At 41.3% G+C, this 20572-nt stretch overlaps 1 protein-coding gene across 3 annotated transcripts in view; it reads left to right on the forward strand.

The window, feature by feature from the left end:
• The first annotated feature begins 6660 nt into the window (after positions 1-6660).
• Positions 6661-20572, forward strand: part of KCNJ15 (potassium inwardly rectifying channel subfamily J member 15) — a 37074-nt gene continuing 23162 nt past the window's right edge. Inside the window, exon 1 of one of the 3 annotated variants that reach the window (XM_037378121.1) lies at positions 6661-7138. In XM_037378121.1, coding sequence (XP_037234018.1) covers positions 7121-7138 — 18 coding nt within the window. In that variant the 5' untranslated portion in view covers positions 6661-7120. Of the gene's footprint in view, positions 7139-19569; positions 19948-20572 lie in introns of those variants that run through there. The other 2 variants (XM_037378124.1, XM_037378123.1) reach the window with 2 other exon arrangements.

The raw sequence follows: 20572 nt of genomic DNA on the forward strand, positions 1-20572 counted from the left end.
AGTTGGACTTGATGACCTCAAAGGTCTTTTCTAACTTAAATGATTCTATGAAATATGGCTGAAGAGGCACTGCCAAAAGAGCAGTGAGCCTTCATGCACTTCTCCAGTGCCAGACATTAGGATACCCTTCAGAAAAAAAACTCTTGAAAATCCACTTCTTAGCTGTGAAGAAGAAATTGACAAAGACTAAAAGGGGGCTGTAGAATCAATGGCTTCTGAGAACTGAAGTACTTCTGAGTGGAATTCAGGAGCCAAGGTTATTTTACTTTTTTGATATCAAAGCATATTTTGGTACAAGTGTATTTGACAGAATCTAGATTAAGATGTAACTGATCTGAATAGTATTACAATGTTGTAGTATGGAAGATGGGTTAAGTTTTGAAAGGCAAAAGACACTATTTTGTTAGGCCCATATATACCTATATATGCAGTTATAAATACAGAAAGGGCATGGATGACAGAAAAAGTAGCAGAAGTCTGTCTTCCAAAGCTTATTTTTAACCTGGCAGTGATGCTTTTCACTTCATGAGTTATTGCACTGTGTGTGGTTTTCTTATGTTGTTAGAGCAGTGTCCTGTTTCTTCCCAGATTAAACGGTGTATCAGGACTGACTGAAAAAGTGTTGTGTACCTATATAGTATATTATCTGAAGTCTGTTAACTTCTGTGGTCAGGCATGGCATAAGGGCAGTGGGATCCTTGCAGGGCTCTTTCTTCACACTCCTGTTTGGCAATTGCACAGAGAAAAGGGAAATAACTTTCAAGCCCAAACTAAATTTCAGAAAACTTTAAAAACTCCAGTGCAATCAAGTAAAGGAAATCTTTCTGAACGTGCACCACTATTAGGCAAGAAAGCTCCTGAAGCAGTATTGCAGATTGCAGGAAACTCTAAACATCTGTGTAATGTAGACTCTAAGTGGAACTGAAAAGAACACAACCTGGGAAAACGCCTAGTCAAACCACCCAGACAACCTTATCTGAGCTCCCTCTGGTGCTGCCTTAGGCAAGAAAACAGAACCCCCAGGCAACTTTATCCAGCCATCACTAAAAAGTCTTGTTTCATTAGTTACAGTCTAGTGTCATTACTACAGCCTGGGGAAAGCATACCCTGGGGAAAGGCACTGGGCTGTTTTAAGGTTTGCTGGCCTGTGCTTTCACTCTAAGTCTCCAACAACTGCTTCTGCTTCTAAATAGCCTTAGCTTCATTAAATGTAGCTGAAATGTTTATTCCGTCAGGGTCTGCACAGGGCACCTGAGGTTTCTTCATATTGCCATATATATATATTTAGTAGCCATACCCTGGGATATAACAGGTTGGAAGGAGCTGAAGTGCAGCTCCTGTCCAACACTCCTTCTTTGGAGGTAGACAACTATTATTGTGAAAGAGGGAAAAGTCATCTTTGCTCCCCAGAGCCCTTACTCCCCGCTTTTCACAGTCGACAGCCTTACTGGCCCTTCCATTTTTTCAATAAGCCAAATTCACTGCTTTCCTATTTAGCTTCGAGATGGGGGTCTCAGTCGGCTGCCTCCTCTCTGTGCTTCCTGCTGCCAGCTTCTTCTCTCTCCAGTGTGCCATAGGCTTAACCTCTCTCAGTTTCTATTACTTTCCATAAAAGAAAAGGCTCGTGAGCTGCATTTGTCCCTCTCACATACTCACAGAGACCAACACTGGCATTAAGATTACAACTCTGCATTGATTGTCCAGCTAAAGAGGACCCAGCAGCCTTGAATTCTTTATGAGTTACCTCTTTGAAAATGGTCCACAATTTAAAATATCCTAAGGGGTTTCTGCATCCCAGGCTCTGAAACCCCACTGTTGATCAGAACTGGAGAACCCTAAAGGATAGGACTTGGGAGGTAAATAAAGCAGGGGAAATTTGTAATCAAAAAGCACAAAATTCTCTTTACTTTCTATATGCTAAGGAGGAAAAAAAGGCAGGGGGGAAATGTTTCCTTCTGCCTTGTTTTAAATGTCCTAGTGCGTGAATGCATCAGTTACTCCAGGCACAAGTTAAAAGAGGGGTTGAAAATATAAAGCCTATAATGGATGTCTAGACTCAGAATCACTCCCAACACCTTAATATTACTGCCCATGTATGGGAACAAGATGCGTATGTCCACATTCATTTAGCAGCACATTCCTCCACATTTTCTATTTATTTTACTCCACACAAATGAAGCTCTCTAGCCACTTTACAGACATATAATTAGACAGTTCCCTTCCCTTTAAAACATTTTATGCCGAGGTGTCTCAAAAGGCATAAGACTCAGGCATGACTTTTATAAAAAGAAAAAAATTTGCTGACCACAAGCAGCAAATTAAAGTAATAGTTAAAAAATGAACTGTTAATTCAACCACATCTTCAATGGAAAATTCATTTTACAATGAAAACACCAGCATATTTCTTTTTCCTTTGTGAGTTTAACTTGGAACATCACCACAGCTTTAAAACTGGATGAAAAGCAAAGGGTTTTGGAGTGAGAATTTCTAGCATCTGTTTTGCTATGGCAGCACTACAAGAAAAAAAGGGTCTTGTGTTAAAAGATAGCTGAGGATGTTTGACTCAGTTTTCTGACCTTGATCTTCATGTTGACACCTAGAAAATCTGATCACTATACCCTAATTTATTTTTTCTCAGTGAAAACTGTACTTTTACACTTTCTAATTATTTCTGGTATTATTTGAGAGACATTTCCAAGACCCTGGTATGACAGTCAAGTCTTGATTTTTTGCAAAAGGTTGCAGGGTGTATAGTTTGAAAGCTGTCAAATAAAATAAAAATTACACTACAGTTTAAACTGGCAATTGCATTCCCATCTCCCTTGCATGGTGCTGATTTATTCTGAGATAAAGGCGCAATTCACTACCTTCTGCCATAGCAGTGCTCACTCAGGACTGAATTGAATGGCCTTTCATTCAGTCCCTATGATAACAGGCAGATCATGATGGCTTGATTCATGCAGGTCTGTCAGTGAATGAGCCACTGAACAGGATTTGTCTCCATACATTTGCAAAAAGCTGGTTAGATCCTCAGTTAAACTCTGAACCTCTAATTGCTGAAGAAGGATGTAGGAACAGTGAGGGCAATTGCTTAAGGGTAGGAATTCATCCTATGATTACTTAACAGCTGACTCTGTATATGTTTTCAGGATTTTGCTCACTAAGAATGGTTAAAAAGTAGCCAGAATACAGTTCATACGTAACAGGAATCTTACTGTTGTGTTAAACATTGTGGAAGATTATGTTCTTGAACCAAAGATTTAATACCACAGTGGTTCCTGCTGCATCACAGACAGCTTTTGTACTTGCACATTACAGGTTGTCGGATGAACAAGTGATGAATCTTGGCCCTTGAGATACCAGAAGTGATTTGTCATGTGCTTTCAGTCACAATTTTTACCATTGGCATAATATCTTCCAAAAAAACAAGCATAGATTTTGCTCTTTGGAAAACATAATGTAGTTTAATCAGTAAAAATAATACCAGATTTCAGTTGTCTGCTGCAGCCTCCTTTGGTTTCTTGAGTTTGCCTGCTAGGGTGTCACACTGGCACTGAGTTTTAGTTTTCACAAGAAGCAGAAGGAAGGGACTTTGTAACAGCCACTGCAGTTAATGGATTTGTCAAGAGTGTCTTTATGCTATAGCTATAGTCTCATTAAATGCCATTTTAGCTGAAAAAAATTGCCCAGTGACTGAGACAAGGAGAATATAAGCAAATAAAAAGTTTTATTTGATAAAGGAGTGGTCTGAGTAATTGATTTTATAACCAAGTGATCTATGGGAAAAACAATTGCTGTTGCTCAAATCCAAACAGGAAAGAATTCATTTCTTCATGTGTAAAACTGAGCCTCACTAACCACTCTCAAGTCAGACCACCACAAAGTAGGTTCCAGGAAATCATTTGCCTGGCAATCCATTTCCCTTCCCCAGTACAGGTGCATTAACAAGTGAAGTTATTTTTGAAGTGACTGGTATGCAACTCAACTAGGCTTGTAATTAGTTTAGAGCAACTCATTAGACACACAGGTCTGCTTCTGCACATAGCCAGCATTTTCCTGCTGTAACCAGCTAAGCCCTGAGTTCCTGCCTAGGCTAACAGAGGACTAGGCAATTTCTTTACCTATACTGCCACAAGGTTAATGTTCAGGTCAGTGTTTAGGTCGGGACACTTATGACACCCTTACAGAATCAGGCCCCCTCACAAGATGTACCTGTGATGCTTCATTTTAGTATATGGCAGTTTTCAACAGCCAGTTTGTGCAGGAGGGAGGAACACACGAGTTCATTGCTCAGCCTGCTTCTGCATGGTCTGGTATTATTCCTGAGGAGAGCCTTCTGTGACTGAGGAGAGCCACTCAGGTATCCCACTTCTTGAGGGAGAATATAAGTCAGCTGACAGCTATATAAACTACAGGCGCCATCTCCAACCACTGCAAAAGCCTGGCCTCATTTGCACAAAAAAAGTGTGTGACTGTGCTCAGAAGAGGTCTGCAAAAGGGTACTTCTGACGGGCTGAGCTCCCAAGGGCTAAATTTTTGATGCCCCCATAAGCACATTCTTTCATGCTGTCCAGTAAACCAGGGGTAAAGCAGCAGGACAGAGTAGAAAGCCCTTATCTCCAACAGGGCTATAGCAATTTCTGAGGCTACTTAGGTTTGACTCCAGAAGGGTTTGGATGACACCAGACTTCCAGATTTTAGGTGATTTCCCCAAGAAGAATGCAAAAGGTCAGGGCTTCCCTTCCTGCTCTCTCCTGGAGAGCATGCAAGGGTGTTCTAATGGGTGCTTTTCCAAACTCCCTAACATCAGTAACAATCTCTGATCTCAGTTTTGGCTATACAAAGAAAACCAGATGCCTATCTGCAAATTAAAACTAGCCAATTGACCTGCTTCAAGCACGTAGCTCCCTTTTACACCTGCTTTCCAAAGAGAACGGTGCAAATCTTGCCCCATCATGTATTGTGAGAAGTGTGAGAGACTTTCCCTTTCACATCTCTGCCCATTCAGACAGTGTTCACAGAATCAGGCAAAACAGTGACTGAGCCATCTAAGTCCTATGCAGAAAACCTAACAAAAGCATCACAAGGATCCATCGTTGGAGCTGCCCTGTGGTGTGAGAATCCACCACCACTCCCTCCCCATATCCCACTGCTACTCCAGCCTGGACCCCCAGATGGAGTGATTGCCAGGATATCTGTGGCATCTTGCTTGGATCTGCCTGGGGGAGACACCATGAGTGCCAAAGGAGGTGGAAGGAGATGAAAACATGTATAAACATGTAGTGCATGAAATTCTGCAGTTGCCATGCTTTGACTTTGACCTTAGCTCTTTCTTTCACTTACATGTCCCTAACCATGTCTGAAGCGAGCTTTGCTGCCAGACCATTTTTGTTGTAATTTTTTTTCCTGTTACTGAGATGAAAATCAGCATACATCAATGTAGACACCAATATGCTTTCACATACATATTCTGTTTAACGTAACCTGAGGCACAAAATCTAGAAACTTTAACAAATTCCAAATTCTGCTGGCCCTAGCAGACCGCAAACTCCCTGTCTGTCTTTCCTAAGGAAAAGACTGTTTCAATAGATCTAAGAAGCTGCAAAGATCATTCCTTGGTTAACTTCGATATCTGAAAATCACAGGCATTTCTCATTTGACTTTTCAAGGTTATTGTAGCATGTACATTGTTCTATTTCCATAGAACTGTAAACACTGATCAGGTGTTTCCAACAAAAAGATCAGTTTTTATCTCAGAGTCTGTAGGGTCAGCTTTGACTATTGCACTGTAGTAAAACAAAGGTAAGTGTTTGTCCCAGTTCTGCTAACAAGATGGCAAAATGCTGTTGCTGTTTGCTGGAGAGTCAGCAAACTCTGAGAAAGAGTATGCTGGAACAGCTTTAATCCAGCCTCTCTGCATGGAGCTGTATTCCTCTGTGTGTGTATGCAGGTCTGTCTTGGGAGTGTGTGGTTTAGTTCAATGAATTAAAGTTATACATGTTGGATATAGAAAGAAATTGCATAGAAATGTAAATGACAGTGGAGAAATGTGGACTAGAAAAGCTGCATATGTTCTACAGGAGTAAAAGCAGTTCTCAGGGGTTTTTCTCCTTACTATCATCTCTGTGGTAAATTTTTAGTCCATTTAATTTACAGTACTCATAAGAAATGCCAACGGGCTATTTCCCTAATCCAGATGGATCAAAACTAAAGTGATACAATGTACTTGGAATTTTAATATCAAGGATAGAAACACTAAAACTTTACAAAGAATCAACATTGTAAACAACCCATGTTTTATGTATTCAATTTATCTGCTTAGTACAGAGGCAGCATCTGTTTTCAGTGAGATGCTGCTTTTTTTCTTTTTCCTCCTAACTCGGCAGCTGGGATAAATGAAATAGTAGTCAAAGACCAAATTAACAGTTTGAGGGCCACAATTCTGCTGGAATGAGGGGAAGGGAGGACAGCTGAGGAGGACAATGACAAGAGGAATTGTAACCTCCAGATGTCCCGATAATAACTTCCAGGCACACAATCTCATAATGTGGTATGTATTATGCTCCACACTAGACCGCTCTATCTCAGGCAAGTTTCTTGCAGTGCTGCTAATTCTCCTATTATCCCTTTCCTCCCACAGTGCTGCAGAAAACAGATGAGTGAAGGAGAGGTTCCTCTGAAGCCACCACGCATCAGCAGTGCTGGCAGCTCTCAACAAGACATGGGCCACAGTGTTGCGATAGGAATAAACCTGTCTCGCTCTGCTCTGTAACTGGAGAGCCAAGCATTTTGGCCTCAAGTCACGTTCTTAAGCTTCTCCCTGGATTCCAGCTTCCAAAATACCAAAGTATAAATTCTCTTCTTTCTTCTTTGCTCTCCAGCTCTCCGGCTCACCACCTCAACCTTCTCCAGCAGCCGAGAGCAAGGAAGCTGCAGGAGCAGTCAGGAACGGGTCCAGCTAGAAGAAACGACCGAGCTTCAGTAACCAGTGGGGCAGAAGGAAGGTAGGACGAGCTTCTCAGTCCTCAGCAACTGACTGCTGACACACTCAGGAGATGCCATTGGGAAGAAGAGCCCCTGTCTGCTGAGAAAAGCAAGGAGGAGGAGTGACCAGGAATAAATGGACTGGTGTGGAAAGGTATTTATTTGTGGGTGCATGGCTGAGAGGAGAGAGTGAGGGGCTGGCATGACTGACAGTAAGGAATAGTGTAATGAGTTTAAATTACCTTCATTGTAATGAAGAAAATTAATCAGATTTTTAACCATCCCAATTGAAGTATTCAACCTTTTACCACACCAGATTTTCCTGACAAGAATTAGGGCTCTATCACAGCTTGAATAACCAAGTCTCTCTGTTTAAGTACCCTTTGTAGCCCTGCATTTTCTGTTAGAGGGTCTGAACCTTTCTTGCTCTTAGATGTCTCCATACTGCCAGAGAGGTGTAAAAAAACGTGAGTGGAATTAAGAATAAGACCTGGAATATTCTTGATTTCCTTCTCTCAATAGCTGTGCAGCACTTCAGAGCACTTGTTGCTGGTTTTCACCTTAGGAAGGGTTATTTGCTTTAAGAGTAGCACACTGAAATGAGTTAAAGTGTATAATTCCACCTGACATTGTTGGGGAATTTGCAATACTTAATACAGCACCTACAGTATGAGTCTGCCCCTGAAAAGTGCAGCCTAGTCCCCAACAGGAGGATCACCCTGCAAGGAGCTAGAACATTTTGGATGAGAAGTCCTGCACAAATGCAAGATGATAGTGCTGATAGTATTAACTACCTTGTACTCACACATTGCAGGGGTCGGAGATGACTGAATGATCTCAGAGACAGTATTGCAGTAACAGCTTTGCACGAAGAGGTCACTTAGAGATAAAGTGGCAGTTAATTCAAACCAGAATTTCAGACTTAGCTTTGCCTTTTTCCCCCTCTTTGAAGGAAATGAGAGGTGACACAATTGGACTAGATACACATTTTAGGCTTTTTCAGAAACCAGGATATTATTTACTGAAAAGATTGTAATAGTTCCAAGCTGATAAATGTAGTGTATTGTTTTTGGCATGTATATCAATTCTTAAAACAAATACTATTTACCAGAAATTTTGTAGAAGCTCCTTTGGACTCTCAACAGTCCATTAGGTAAATATAGGCTTTGTAGCACTATAGGAAAACGTACATTTTTACAGAAGCTTTTCAAAGCTTGGCAACACCATCCAGCCCAACCTTCTTTATTGTATATCAAAGCTCTTAAGATTCATTTTTCAAGACTCATTTGCCAAAGTCCACAACACTCAGCCTACTCTTAACATGACAATAGGAGAGTGAGGGAGATAGAGATGTACTTTGATGAGCAAGTGTGTCAGGAACAGATATATAAAAATGAGAAATAGTCTGTAGTGAAGTAGTTCCAGAAACCAAGTAGAAGAAAGGACTCATTCCTTCTCCGACACCATGGTATCTGGATCACAGGAGGTGAAAGTGATCTGGTCTGCCAAGGAAAGTAGGAAAAGTTCACTTCTGGAAACTACACATGCACACAAAACACATGCACACAGAACACATGGCACCTAGTACAAATGAATGTATAGAGATTCACATTTTATGTACATATAGGTACCTATCTCAATGCAGATATAGATGTAGACTACACTTATTTTAATGTAATTTGCTTTCATTTCAGAAACTTCTGGCAACAGGTACAGTAGCTCTTTTAGATGGACCACTTCTCTCAGCCCTCTCTTTCTAGCAGCCAGCTCGTTTCATCTTTGCTAGAGCTCTGTGAAACACTTTACTTGCTGTGGAACTACAAATAAGGAAGGATTCACCTGCTTCAGAGTGTGTGCCCAAAACCAGAACTGGCAGGACATCTTGTAATGTGTTGCATCCAAATACTGTCTTGCCAATGCTGGAATTAAATTGTCTCACTCAGTTCTGATAGTTCCAGATTCCTGGAGGTTCAACTTATTGGAAATCCAGAGCCCTTTCCATGGCCTAAGCCTGATGGCTAAGCTCCAGAAAAAAAGTCAGTGTGGCTCACTGCATTCTTCTGGACAGAGAGGGTGTCTTTTTGGTCAGCTTATTTTGTCCAGCAGGAAGGAGAGCCACGTCAGAGCCCACTGTGTGGCCAGGGCCAGATGTTGCACTCTTGCTGTCCAAAGCAAGCCAGACTCCATCACCCAGGTGGGAACTCAGGCTGTCCTCTGACACAAAGTCACCTGTGTAGCTCTGTGAGCTGCCTGCATGGAGTCTGTGTGTCCCCCACACCTGGCTCAATACCATCTTATCCATGTTATTCAGTGGAAACCTTATGGCTTCAGTCAAGGTACAGGGCTTCCCTGCATCTGTTCTCCTGGGGAAAGCACCTCGAACCGCCTGTGTCCAAGTACAGGACTGTGTTAAAGGATAGCTCTTGCAGGCAGTCCTCTAAGGTGGGTTTTGGTGACTTTTCAGGCCACTGAATTGCAAGGATGAGGAAATCTCACCACAGATCAGCTGTGATATATACTCAACAAAGTGACAAAAAACAAAGTGAAGGAAGTTAATGGAAAGTACGCATAGTTAACAACAGTCTAGAGGAGCAATAAAACAAGGCAATATGGGGAAAATGTAAACAAGCCAAGGCTGAAGTGAAACAAAAGAAGTAAAAGTATCCTGCAGAAAATTGAGCTCTGAGGCTAGACAAGCAGGGAGAGATCTGAGGGAAGATCAAGAAAGCAAGGCACAAGGGCAGTGTGCTAAAGGTTAATTTCTGTGGAAATGCAGTTGAGCCAATAACACCAACAATTAGAGTGGGGAAAGAGTGGTGAACCACATACCACAAAGGTGAAGTAAATATCAAGGATGTATTTTGAAGCCTGCCTTAGCCAGCCTTAGAAGCTTGCAATCCACCCTGCAATGCAAACATAGTAGACACTCCTGAATGGGCTCAGTTCCTTCATCAGAAAACTATGCTCCAAGAAAGAGTTAAAAGCAGATGTCCTCCAAGAAGAGATAAATATCACAGTTGGCCTTTTAGGGACAAACTCTGCCAAAGCAGAAAATAAAAAAATATCTGAAAAGGTATATTGGAGCAAGTGGAAGTTCAAGGTAGCTGAATAGAGAAAATAGTTGAATGAACCCCTGATGAAAAGAGTTGCTTTCATTCCAAGCAATCCAGAGGTATGAGTTGATTGTCCTGGTGAAATCAATTGTCAACATGCTGCGGTTAGCTGCAGAGTAGGGGGAAGAGACAGTGTGACTTCAAATCAGGGTATGTTGCAGTAGTCAAGGTATCAATACTCCAGCAGTACATGGAAAAGTACGGAGGGTGGAGACACTCCACTGTGACTCCAGTCACTGTTTCTGCTGGATTCATCACAGCATTCAGCTGAGATATATTGTGGGAAGCAGGAGAAATATAGGGTGCTCCGCATAAATGCACTGATAAAAGCTGTGTGTGAGCTCCTACACAACAGTGTCATAAGGCTTTATGGGCATTAAGAAATTGCTTCATATAAAACTTTAGTGAATGACAAAACAGTATGAATTCACCATCGTTCTTTTTGCTTTTAATCAGGTATTACAAATACTAGATGTATTAGAGAACAAAGCCACAGATGGTCTGATGTTAAGGTCCATGTGCAGGTGTAATTGAATATCTGACACACATTCTTAGATAGCATACAAAACTGGAGGAATTATTTAATAATAATTGTCATGTAGATTAATTGTTGCAGCTAGGAAAAGGAAGTTATAAAACAAGCAGATTATTTTGTGTTCCTTGTAAACTTCATCTTTGCTAGTCATTCTGTTGTGTTTGAGATTAAAAGTATTGCATTAAAGCATTATATTTAATGTCAAATACTACTGTATCAAGACAGCCTGTGAACAGTATGTTTTTGTGGACTGAAAAATACAGTCAAGGCAAGCAGATAATCAGGCACTCAAAGGCTGAAGTTGGAACAATAGTAGACGTAAAGTGCAATCATTTGAAGACAAATGAGGAAAGTGAAAGGAGGATAAGAGGTGAAATCAAGGCATGGGAACGACTGAATCTGAAAAGATTATGATGGTGGGAATACTGCAGAAATCAAACAGATAACAGAACACCAGAGATAGTCATGCAAATTCAGCCAAGGTCAGTTCAACAAGAAACAGACTGAAAGGGTTGGTCTGAATGGTTCCAGCTAAGCAGGCTGACGCACTATGCAGGGATGTAGCCAAACTGGACTCAGTGGAGGAACAAGTCCCCAGACAGGGACAAGCAGCAGTGCTGCTCTCTTCCCCATATCTGCTGATAGCCTGGGAGATGCAGAGAAAGAAGGAATTTAAAGAATCATTCATGATTGCCTGCAAAAGTTTTGATGCATAAATTAAGGCTTCACTGTAACTTGTTTGGTCTTCTGTACACTGGTTGTGATGTTTTACTGAAGCCATCCTATCTGTTTCCAGAAAGCTTATCCCAGATTTTCAGGCAGCTTGTACCTTAAAATCTGTGACTGAAATCCCTATAAGACTAAATCATGTGAGATGAACATAGAACTGAATATTAACCAACTGTTCAGCAGTATTAAAGGAAGATCATATGGCAACCAGATTTTCTCTACCAGCAACTTGGCACCAAATTAAGCTGTAACCTGGAGGGTGTGTATCCTCATAGAGTAGACCTACTGAAACAAATACATTTGCACTCCCAGAGACCTTTGGGCAGCTCTAGTCTTTATTGCGGCCTGTAAGGAGACTGGCTTTTCCTGTCTGTACAGTACCTTTCATACATATTTTCCATGAATGATAAAATCATGAGAATGCGGGGGGGTATATGAGGCCACCTGGGCACTATGGCTAAATAGTAGACATTCTTTTGTTTTGGGATTGGTTTTGGCTTTAAGAGCTGCCCATCATTTCTATCCTAATGCATAGTCTGTGGTCTTTAAAGCCCTGAGACTGCATTTTCGAGCATGGGTACCTGTAGTTCAGCATCTATGCCCATCTTTTAAGGCTCCTTCAAGTGTCCTACTTTTGAAAAATCTAGAGCATCTAGTGCCCTTGGCTCTGACTTACCCAGCCTTTTAGGAAACCAGCTAACATGGCAGTGCATGGGAACATGCACCCTTTTACTTCTTAATGAACTGCTTGAGAAAAGCAAGTGTCTCATCTAACAGACACCCGAAGGGACAAAATACAGTTTCCTGTCACAGGTTTGTCACGTTGCCATGTTTTGAAGACTGTATTTAACATCATTTGTCAATAGCTGTTTCTGTAACCCAAGTGTTCCTGATGTGAATATGGTAGTCAGCAATTATCTTTAGAGAAGAATTTTGCTCGGTTCAGTACCTCCCAGTTAAATCTCTCTTCTCTTTACCTGCTGCCATTTGCAAGCTTAAACAGTCCTTGCAAAAGTTGAAATCAGGAGAGCTCTGATTTGTTTTTCATGCTTTTCATTTTCTGCTTTACATGATGGATGGTAGGATTTATTATAGCTCAGAGGAACAAAGAAGTTGCTATACAATCTGCCCCAGGGAAGCCATGCTGGCAACAGCCAAAACATAACAGCCACGGTCCCTGAAAAGATTTTGCTCAGACTTTCCGAAAGAATTCACCTTTGGGGCACGGAGCAAGCATGGAAAAATGCAGCCCCAAAGGTCAGCATTTTGCAATGCTTATGGTATATGAAAACAGGAGGTTGCAATGGAAACTGTGGTGCAATCACAGTGACAATGGGTGCAGCCAGCACCCCTGTGCCATCATCTTCTCACAAAACAATCATTTTCTTCCCCTGTAATATCATGGATTATATTTTACTTCCTCTCAGAGTTGAGTTCAGTAGATTAAATGATGGCAACTCTGCTTTCTACAACATTTAATCTTAAAATTGAGGCTTTTTAGCACTGTCTGGACAAATGTTTGCCCTTTGCTTTTGGAAGACGGCTTTCCTAACCTTTTCGTAGTAGGGATGCCATGATCTATGTTGGTGATAGTAAGCCTGGGGGTAGTCTTTGTACATACACTGTGTACTGAAAATTCTTTACCCTTCCCTTTATTACCTTCTTTTCATGCACTTTAGTAGTGTCATACGCTCTGCCAACAACCTCAGTAGTTGTTTGTAGGTTCGTTTCATAATCTTCTTTGATAAAGTATGGAAAAAGTCTATGCTTCCTTTCATTCAAGCCAGCAGTTATTTTCCATGAAGACATTTAAAATGCACAGTTACTTGCTTAATTTGTTCTGCCTTTTTAGTACTGCTTCCTGAGAGGCCATCTAGTCTTGGCATCTGAAACTGGTAATAGTAATGCCACGTTTTTATCCCAAAGAATCACAGGTTTGTACAGCTCAAAGAAATTCGGTGAAGAAAGTACATAATGTGTATTTTCAAAAGGCTTTTATTGCTGCCCATTCCAAGTACTTCTCAAATCACTCCAAAGCAGAGCTCCATTAAAATATCACTGAGTTTTAAAGGTAAGGAAAAAGACTAACCTACCTGCTGTGGACTGCTATGAAATGTGTTTCAGAACTAGAGATTGAGGCCCCATGGTGGAAAATTCAGAGCGGACTCTGCAGGTTCAGTGACCCTAAGAAACTGAAATCTGACTAGGAGAGATTTCCCTTTCCCTTGCTGTCCTTCAAAGTGTGCTACTGAAGATATGTGACAGGATATAGCTAGGAGGTATTGCATATGCAGGTTTTTCTTTGACTGAGGAATGTTCTTTGTGCCGGAGAAAACACATCAATAGAAGAAGGGATGCAACAACTGAGAAGCTGGGGCTTTCCAGCATTTTCCAGAAAGATTTCTGGTCATCAGGACAACTCTAACTAGGGAAATTCACACTTGAGGAGAAGCCACAGGCACACCAGGGGGACCAACCATCATGGGTCAAGTGGAGGAAAGTGCTAGATAAGAGAAAATTGTCTCCCTTTTTTTTGAGTCAGTGGTTCTCACAGCTGACTGCTTTCAGCCCTGTTTCTCCCAACATCCCCTGGAGCAGCTCTTCTGGACCATAACCCTGGGCCATTTCTTAGGCCAGATATACTGCTTGTAGCTAAGAGCAATTTTCAGGATTGGGTCTTGCAGAGCATAGCTCTCCATGACTGTGGATCTGATCCTATTGCAATAAAACCAATGTCATGTTAAAGCTACAACCTGAGTGACCTGGAAAGCTGTCTGATCTTGCTTTCGTAAGAATGAGCATAGAAGCGCTACAGGAAGCATCTTTGCCTGCTGGGGTGTTACCAGCAATGTGAGCAGATCATCCGTATGGATAGCTTTATGCATCCTGCTGTCTCATGATGTGGCAAACTGAGCATGCACCCACCACAGTGTTTCAGAAAGCGAAGTCATGTGGCCCAGTTCCAGGAATCTGAGCTGAATTTTGACTGCTTCGGACATTTTGGCCAGATTCATGGGGGAGGGGAAATTAAAATCCCTCTTGGATCTGAAGCCTATTGTAATTTTCACTCTAGTGTAGAAAGTCAGCTTGGATTTGAATTCCTGCTTGTGCATCTGCCCTGACTCTGGGCTAGGACCAAAACCGGAGGATGTTCATTTCCGCAGCTGGGGAGAAGGCAGCCAAACATGCCTGGGAATGAGTGTCTTTTCTCAGGGGGCTGCTTTTTCTCCAGAGCTTTCTGCTACCTGGTAATCCTTTTGACATCTTGGGCAATAACTTGTCAGTACTTTTGTCATGAAGAAGCGACACTCCTAGGCAGGAGCTTAAATTTGGAAGCTGAGGTTTGCTGTCAAAGTCCTTCCATCCCCAGCAGGACAGCAGTTTTGCTGAGGCTTTGAAACCCCAAGCCAGTTGGATGAAGAACAACCACCTTCCCTAATGTGAACAGATAAAACACATCTCAGCAACTACAGTCCTCTCAGATCCAAATTACTTGGGGTGAAGTTGAAGCTTTTGAAAGCATTAACTGCTGCAGTAACAGGGTTTCCACAAAGGTCACTGCTTGCTTCATTGAGAACAGAGCTGGGACCTCCTCAGCCAGATCCTTCCGTGTGAAGCTCATCAAGTGGAATAAAACCCCATTCCAATTATATGTTTTTCATGTGCACGAATCTTCCTTTGGAACGACAGTCTCAGCCACAACCTCTCATAATGCAAAGAACACATGGCGGAGTGCTTGTACGCAAACCACCACTTTAAACCGTAGCAGCCTAGGTAATGTGCTGTGAATTCCTTGGTGCAGATGCTGTTGCAATGTCAACAAAGAGGCAACAAAAGAAAGAAGATGGAAAAATGTGTATTGACTGTCCTAAGAGCACACAATGCTGTGAGAGCATGGTTTCTGATTTCGCTGGAGTGTGAAGATTCATGTGCCCCTTAGCATTCATGTGCTTGGAGAATTGCATTTCCTACAGCACCTTCAGGTCCTATGTTTTCCTGAACTCATGGGAATTTGTGTAATGAACTTTAGCCCTTTCAATTCTTTTTTTTTTTTATCAAGAACCTGATCAATAAGAAGCAGATGAATGGTTTGATTTACAGTTTAGATGAATAGTTCAATGCACAGGGCAAAAAACCAAAAAATAGGAGAATATCTTAAAGCAATTCAAGAAAACAGACAGTAAAGAGAGCGCAAAGTCACAGGAGAGCTTCTTTGTGTTTAACAAGAACCAGTTTTGGATTAAATACTTTGAATGTCTCTTATTCAATCTTCTGGTTTGAAAAGTATGTATTTCTATTTCCACGCAAGAAAGTCACCGAAACCTTAGCTGCAGGGTGTCTTCTAGTAAGTTCATGAACAGGAAAATAATTTTAAAGTTAGTTTCTTACTTATAAAATCAAATTCTTTCATGTGCATAACAATGTGTGGCTTTTTTACCCTTTTTAGTGAATGTACTTTTAATCCTGGACATGTCACATACTGAATGACAAGGTGTAATTCAAGTAATTCTTGACAAAATGGTATTTGGGATTAGTTCTGCATTGTGTGTTATACTTTGTTATTGTTAATATGAAGTGGACAGTTTCTGTTGCATTGGTTTTACAGTACTTGCTTTCAAATGAAGACACATTTTGAAGTAATAAGCCCATGGACAACTTAGGCAGGACTCCTGCCAGCTTTTCACTCACCCTTCTGCTTACTGAAAGCCTTGCTATTATTGATGCAGTTTTTCAAAAGCCTACAATAAAAATAGAAAAAAATAACTTGTGTAGATGAAGGTAGAAAGCCAGCTGGTACATGCAGAAAACATTAAGTTCTATCAGTTTAGTACTGAAATATAAAAGCAGTGTTTGGGCTGCAGGACTGAAATGGCTGCAGAATGCAGAGCACCACGAATCATGGCAGAACAGTTCTGGCCTCCAGCCAGCAGAACTGAACACTTTATGAAATTGTTTTGACTTGGAGGGTGCACTAAAAATAAATGCGCTATTACAAGAGATAATTTTTTGTGCTTTTCCTTCCCATCTTTTTTGCATTTGTTCTAAGGTTTGGCTGTACTATTATCCCAGTGTTACAGAGGCAGTCTGAGTCCTGAGTGATCATGTATGCAACAGTGTCCAGTCACCAGTGTGATTCCTCTGGGAGCTGTGCTCCTCAGTACTTCTAAGAATCTGCGCAGGAGTAGACAAGGCTCAGCTTTACACAGATATGTACATAAAGTACAAATAGGTGTTCAGCGGTTCTCAGGTGACATCTCTGCTCAGGACATTTTAACCTTACTTTGTGCAAGGTCCATTTCTAGTCTTGTGTCTGGTTTTATATACCAATCCCAATTGCTTTATATCCTGTGTCTAATTTTTAAGTCATGAATTTGGGGCTCACAGAAACAAAGGAGAAGAGAGAGTGCCAGCGTCACTGTTGCTGTGGCTTTTCCCCATTCTCACTGCAGACATCCTCATGAGCTCCCCACACAGGTCACACTCCACATGAAAAACCCAAAGAACTTTTTCAGTAAAAGAACTAACTTTCTGATGGAGGTTAAGTTGGAGGTGCAGATCTGATGTGTAGGACTAACTTTACTACCAGGGATTCTAGTTTTATTGTCTCTTTTCCTAACTTAAATTTAACCAGAGCCAACATAAGAACTGAAAATGCCCTGAGCAAGCCCCTTATCATCATGGGATTTCCTGCTCAGCTTTATTGATTGAAGAATTTTGGATAAGTATTTCAACTTATCTTGGCCAAACTTTTGAACTCTTACCTGTTGTTGCTGTAAGGAGGCAGATTCTTGAGTTTCGGTACTGAGGTAAAGCTGAAGAAAGAACACATGAGTTTACATGTTTTGGAGGGCATGAACTAACAAATTAGTTTCTTCTTTTGGCCCACCTCAGCAGCAGTGTGGGAACCATCCTGGAGCATGTGGTCACCTGCCAGTAAACACTTGACTGAGATAGTTTGCTGGTAATAAAGGAGGAGTCAGAGCTGAGCAGAGACAGCTATTGGCAGGCTGCTCACTTGGGGTAACCCATGTCCTGCTTTTCCTCTGCTGGCCATGCACTCCTCTCACTCCTTTTGTAGGAGCTCCCAAACTCAGGTGGCCTCTAGATGGGGTGTCTCAGATTGTTAGACTGGCAGAAAAGTAACCCTGCAGAAAGGAACAGACACATGACACTTTCTGTCTGGTTTAGCAGCCTGACGGGATTCACTGACAGGTTTGTACAAACAACCAGAGACGGTGCAAAGTTGGGGAAGAAGCAGCACAATTAAAGCAGAGAGAAAATGGGGGGATGAGAAATTTGAAGACCGTTTTACATGTCCATAAGCAGTGTAGCCAACTCAGTCATCTTCTGGAGCCTCTTCACAGCTTCCTGGGAGACAGGTTTTGTAGTCATCATTTCGTCCTCAGAGCCCTGATCACCTGTGAGCTCTCTGCTGAATGGATGAATGGAAAATCGTGTTCAAAGAAAGGTATTTACATTTTCAAGTCAAGCGTGCAAAGCTGGGAAATGCTCATACAACTTAAATTCTACCCTCTGCTCTGCTGGTCTGTCTTCTGGAATGGGATAAGAATCCACAGGGTATTAGCAAAACAGTACAAAAATTTAAAACTGAACTGTAGTGTGGTTGCACAAAATGTGAAATGCATCGTTCAGAGCATATCCTCATATTACGCTCTCCCAACCACCCTTCACACTGCAGATGATTTCACAAGCACCATGTTGCCATGGATGCTGATTTGGGGGATGTATGGGACTAGCACATGAGAATATTCATATTCAGTTATGATTTGGGCAGTTTCCCAAACTTTGTCCGAAGAAAGAAGAGGAAAGGTGTAATTGGGGGGGTTTAATAATGTATAATTCAGTTACAGCTAAACATAATTTAATCAGATAGCGAAAAAGAGTTTCTAGTATAGGTGCTTTATCCCATGACACTGCAGAGGGCTCTGCAAACAAAGGAGCTTCTCTGAAAGGAGAAGAAGACATCCACAAGCATTTTATATATATATATCTATATATATACAATGAAAACTGATAGGAGCTGTTGCCGTCTCCCTCATAGTAAATATAGAGAAAGAGATACCAGTGCAACAGGTTCATGGATCTGGGGAAGAATTCAAGTCGTGTGAAATTCTTTAGTCTCTGGCAAAGGGAAAAAAAATCACATCTAACTGTTATCCTTTTAAATATAAAACAGCTGCTGCCTGCTGGCACTGCCTGAATGCCTACACAGCTGACCACTTGACGGCAGAATTCCAGCCTCTAGTTTCCTATGGTTGCATATCATGATATTATTAATGTCTGTTAATGGCATTTAAATGTCTGTTTACCAACACTGCTGAGGAAAGGAGAGATTTTGTTTTTGATAATGCGTTCTCTGTGAATTTGAGGTGGTCAGAATTTTTTTAGTAAACAATTCATCGTGTGTTGATCTCCTCTTTCCCACAAGTGAGAAGGAATGAAGTTAACCTGGCATCGGTTGGACCATGGGATGTCCCTGCAGGTGATGCTGAGCTACAGGTGTATTGGACTAGCTTAATGAGCTATGTAATTCCTGGAAGCAGTATTCCTGGGAACATGGACACAGAAGAATGATATGCAAGGGCTATCACATTAACCTTTCTAGTACTGCAGTGACCTCTCTTTCACTGCTGCTGTTTGCATTCAGTTCAGGGAGTCCCGTCAAATACCAAGTGGTACAAACAGCAGTGTACAAGCTTTACAGATGGCAAACATCCACATGTCTTCTTCGATGTGCTGAACCTTCCCCAATTCAAATCATCACTCTCTGTGCTTTCTGCATCTAGGAAACGAGCAGAAAGGCACTGAAGCAAACCCAGAGTAAGTCATCAAAGGAAAAGAGTGTTGTGGCGAAACAGATTGGAAACTTTGGTGGTCAGGGATTTCAGCTGCGTCCGTGGCTGTTACAGCTCAGTGTGTTACAACCATAGTATGAATTTGCTTCAGATGAGTTTCAGCCTCCCTTTTGCCAACAGGAAAGGGGTAATCAATAATGTTGACTTTTTGTTCTTACTCTTTTCTTAGCATTATACAGCCACTTGTAACCTTATTTATTTAGGCAATAAGGCCTTTGAGGGACTTTGATCAACCTGGCTAAAGTTCCGTCAAAGATTAACTGACGTTCTTTAAAAGTACATCAGTTTCCTCTTAAGCAGGTATTTGCTTACCACGTAACTAGGTGTTGAGTGCAACGTAGTTATAAAATTTGCCGGGCTCAGCTGTAGGTTTCCTTAAGACATACTGCTGACATCACTGAGTCTCCTCTCAGACTATTTTTTTTTTCTTCTCTCTCTCTCTCTCTCTCTCTTTCCCCCTCCCTCCCTCTCCTCCCTCCCTCTCTCCAGTTTCTTTATTCAGGTAATTCCAACTCAGACTTATTCCAACTTGCTTTTGACTGACAGTGAGGGAAGAGAGACTCTCTGAGGGTTGTGTTTTGTTTTGGTTTTTTTTTTAACCATGCACACATGCTTTGTTGAAAAGACATCTAACCTTTTATAAAAAAGATTGTTTGACTTGTCATGACGATAACATCTAGTAAGGAATCTGAACATTGCTCTTTTACAGGTAAGAGGTATTTGTCAGAAATGCATACATGCTTAACAGTGCTTTGGAGACTGTGCGGAACTGAAAGCTAATGAGTAGGTTCTTTTCCTATTTTCCTCTTATATTAGTAATTTAAGGATTTAGAAACTGTCTGTAAAAGAAAAATGTATATAAGATTATGCCTTCTTGTGAACTTTGAGATACAGGCATTTTAGCAATGATAAAGCAAAAGCTGTCATGGTTTGGTCTTTCCACTGATGCAAGCTACTGAATGTGAGGTTTGTAATGTATGTGGCTGATATTTTTATATGTTGGGGAGGGTGGCAGATGCTGAACCTATCTCTGTAAATGTTTGACTGCCAGAGGTTTTTTCTTATAGAAATCTGTAGTGCTTTTTAGGGTCTTAGAAGCATACCTTTCAGTCAGCTCTGGTTCTTTTTTTCAATGCAAAAATAAGTTTTCATTGACATAGTGGGAAAGCTTGCCTAGAACTTTATCCAGTCCCTGTTACCTATCTGAATAAGAAAAGATTATGTAAGTTTTCTATGGTAGGTATAAAGAATGTAAACATGTCTGAGTTGGAGAACATTATTCATTTTCTTCCAACTTTTGCATGTGTCTTCAAACTACTTGTTTACAACAGGTT

Source organism: Falco rusticolus, chromosome 2 (genome assembly GCF_015220075.1).
Source record: "Falco rusticolus isolate bFalRus1 chromosome 2, bFalRus1.pri, whole genome shotgun sequence".
NCBI lineage: Eukaryota > Metazoa > Chordata > Aves > Falconiformes > Falconidae > Falco > Falco rusticolus.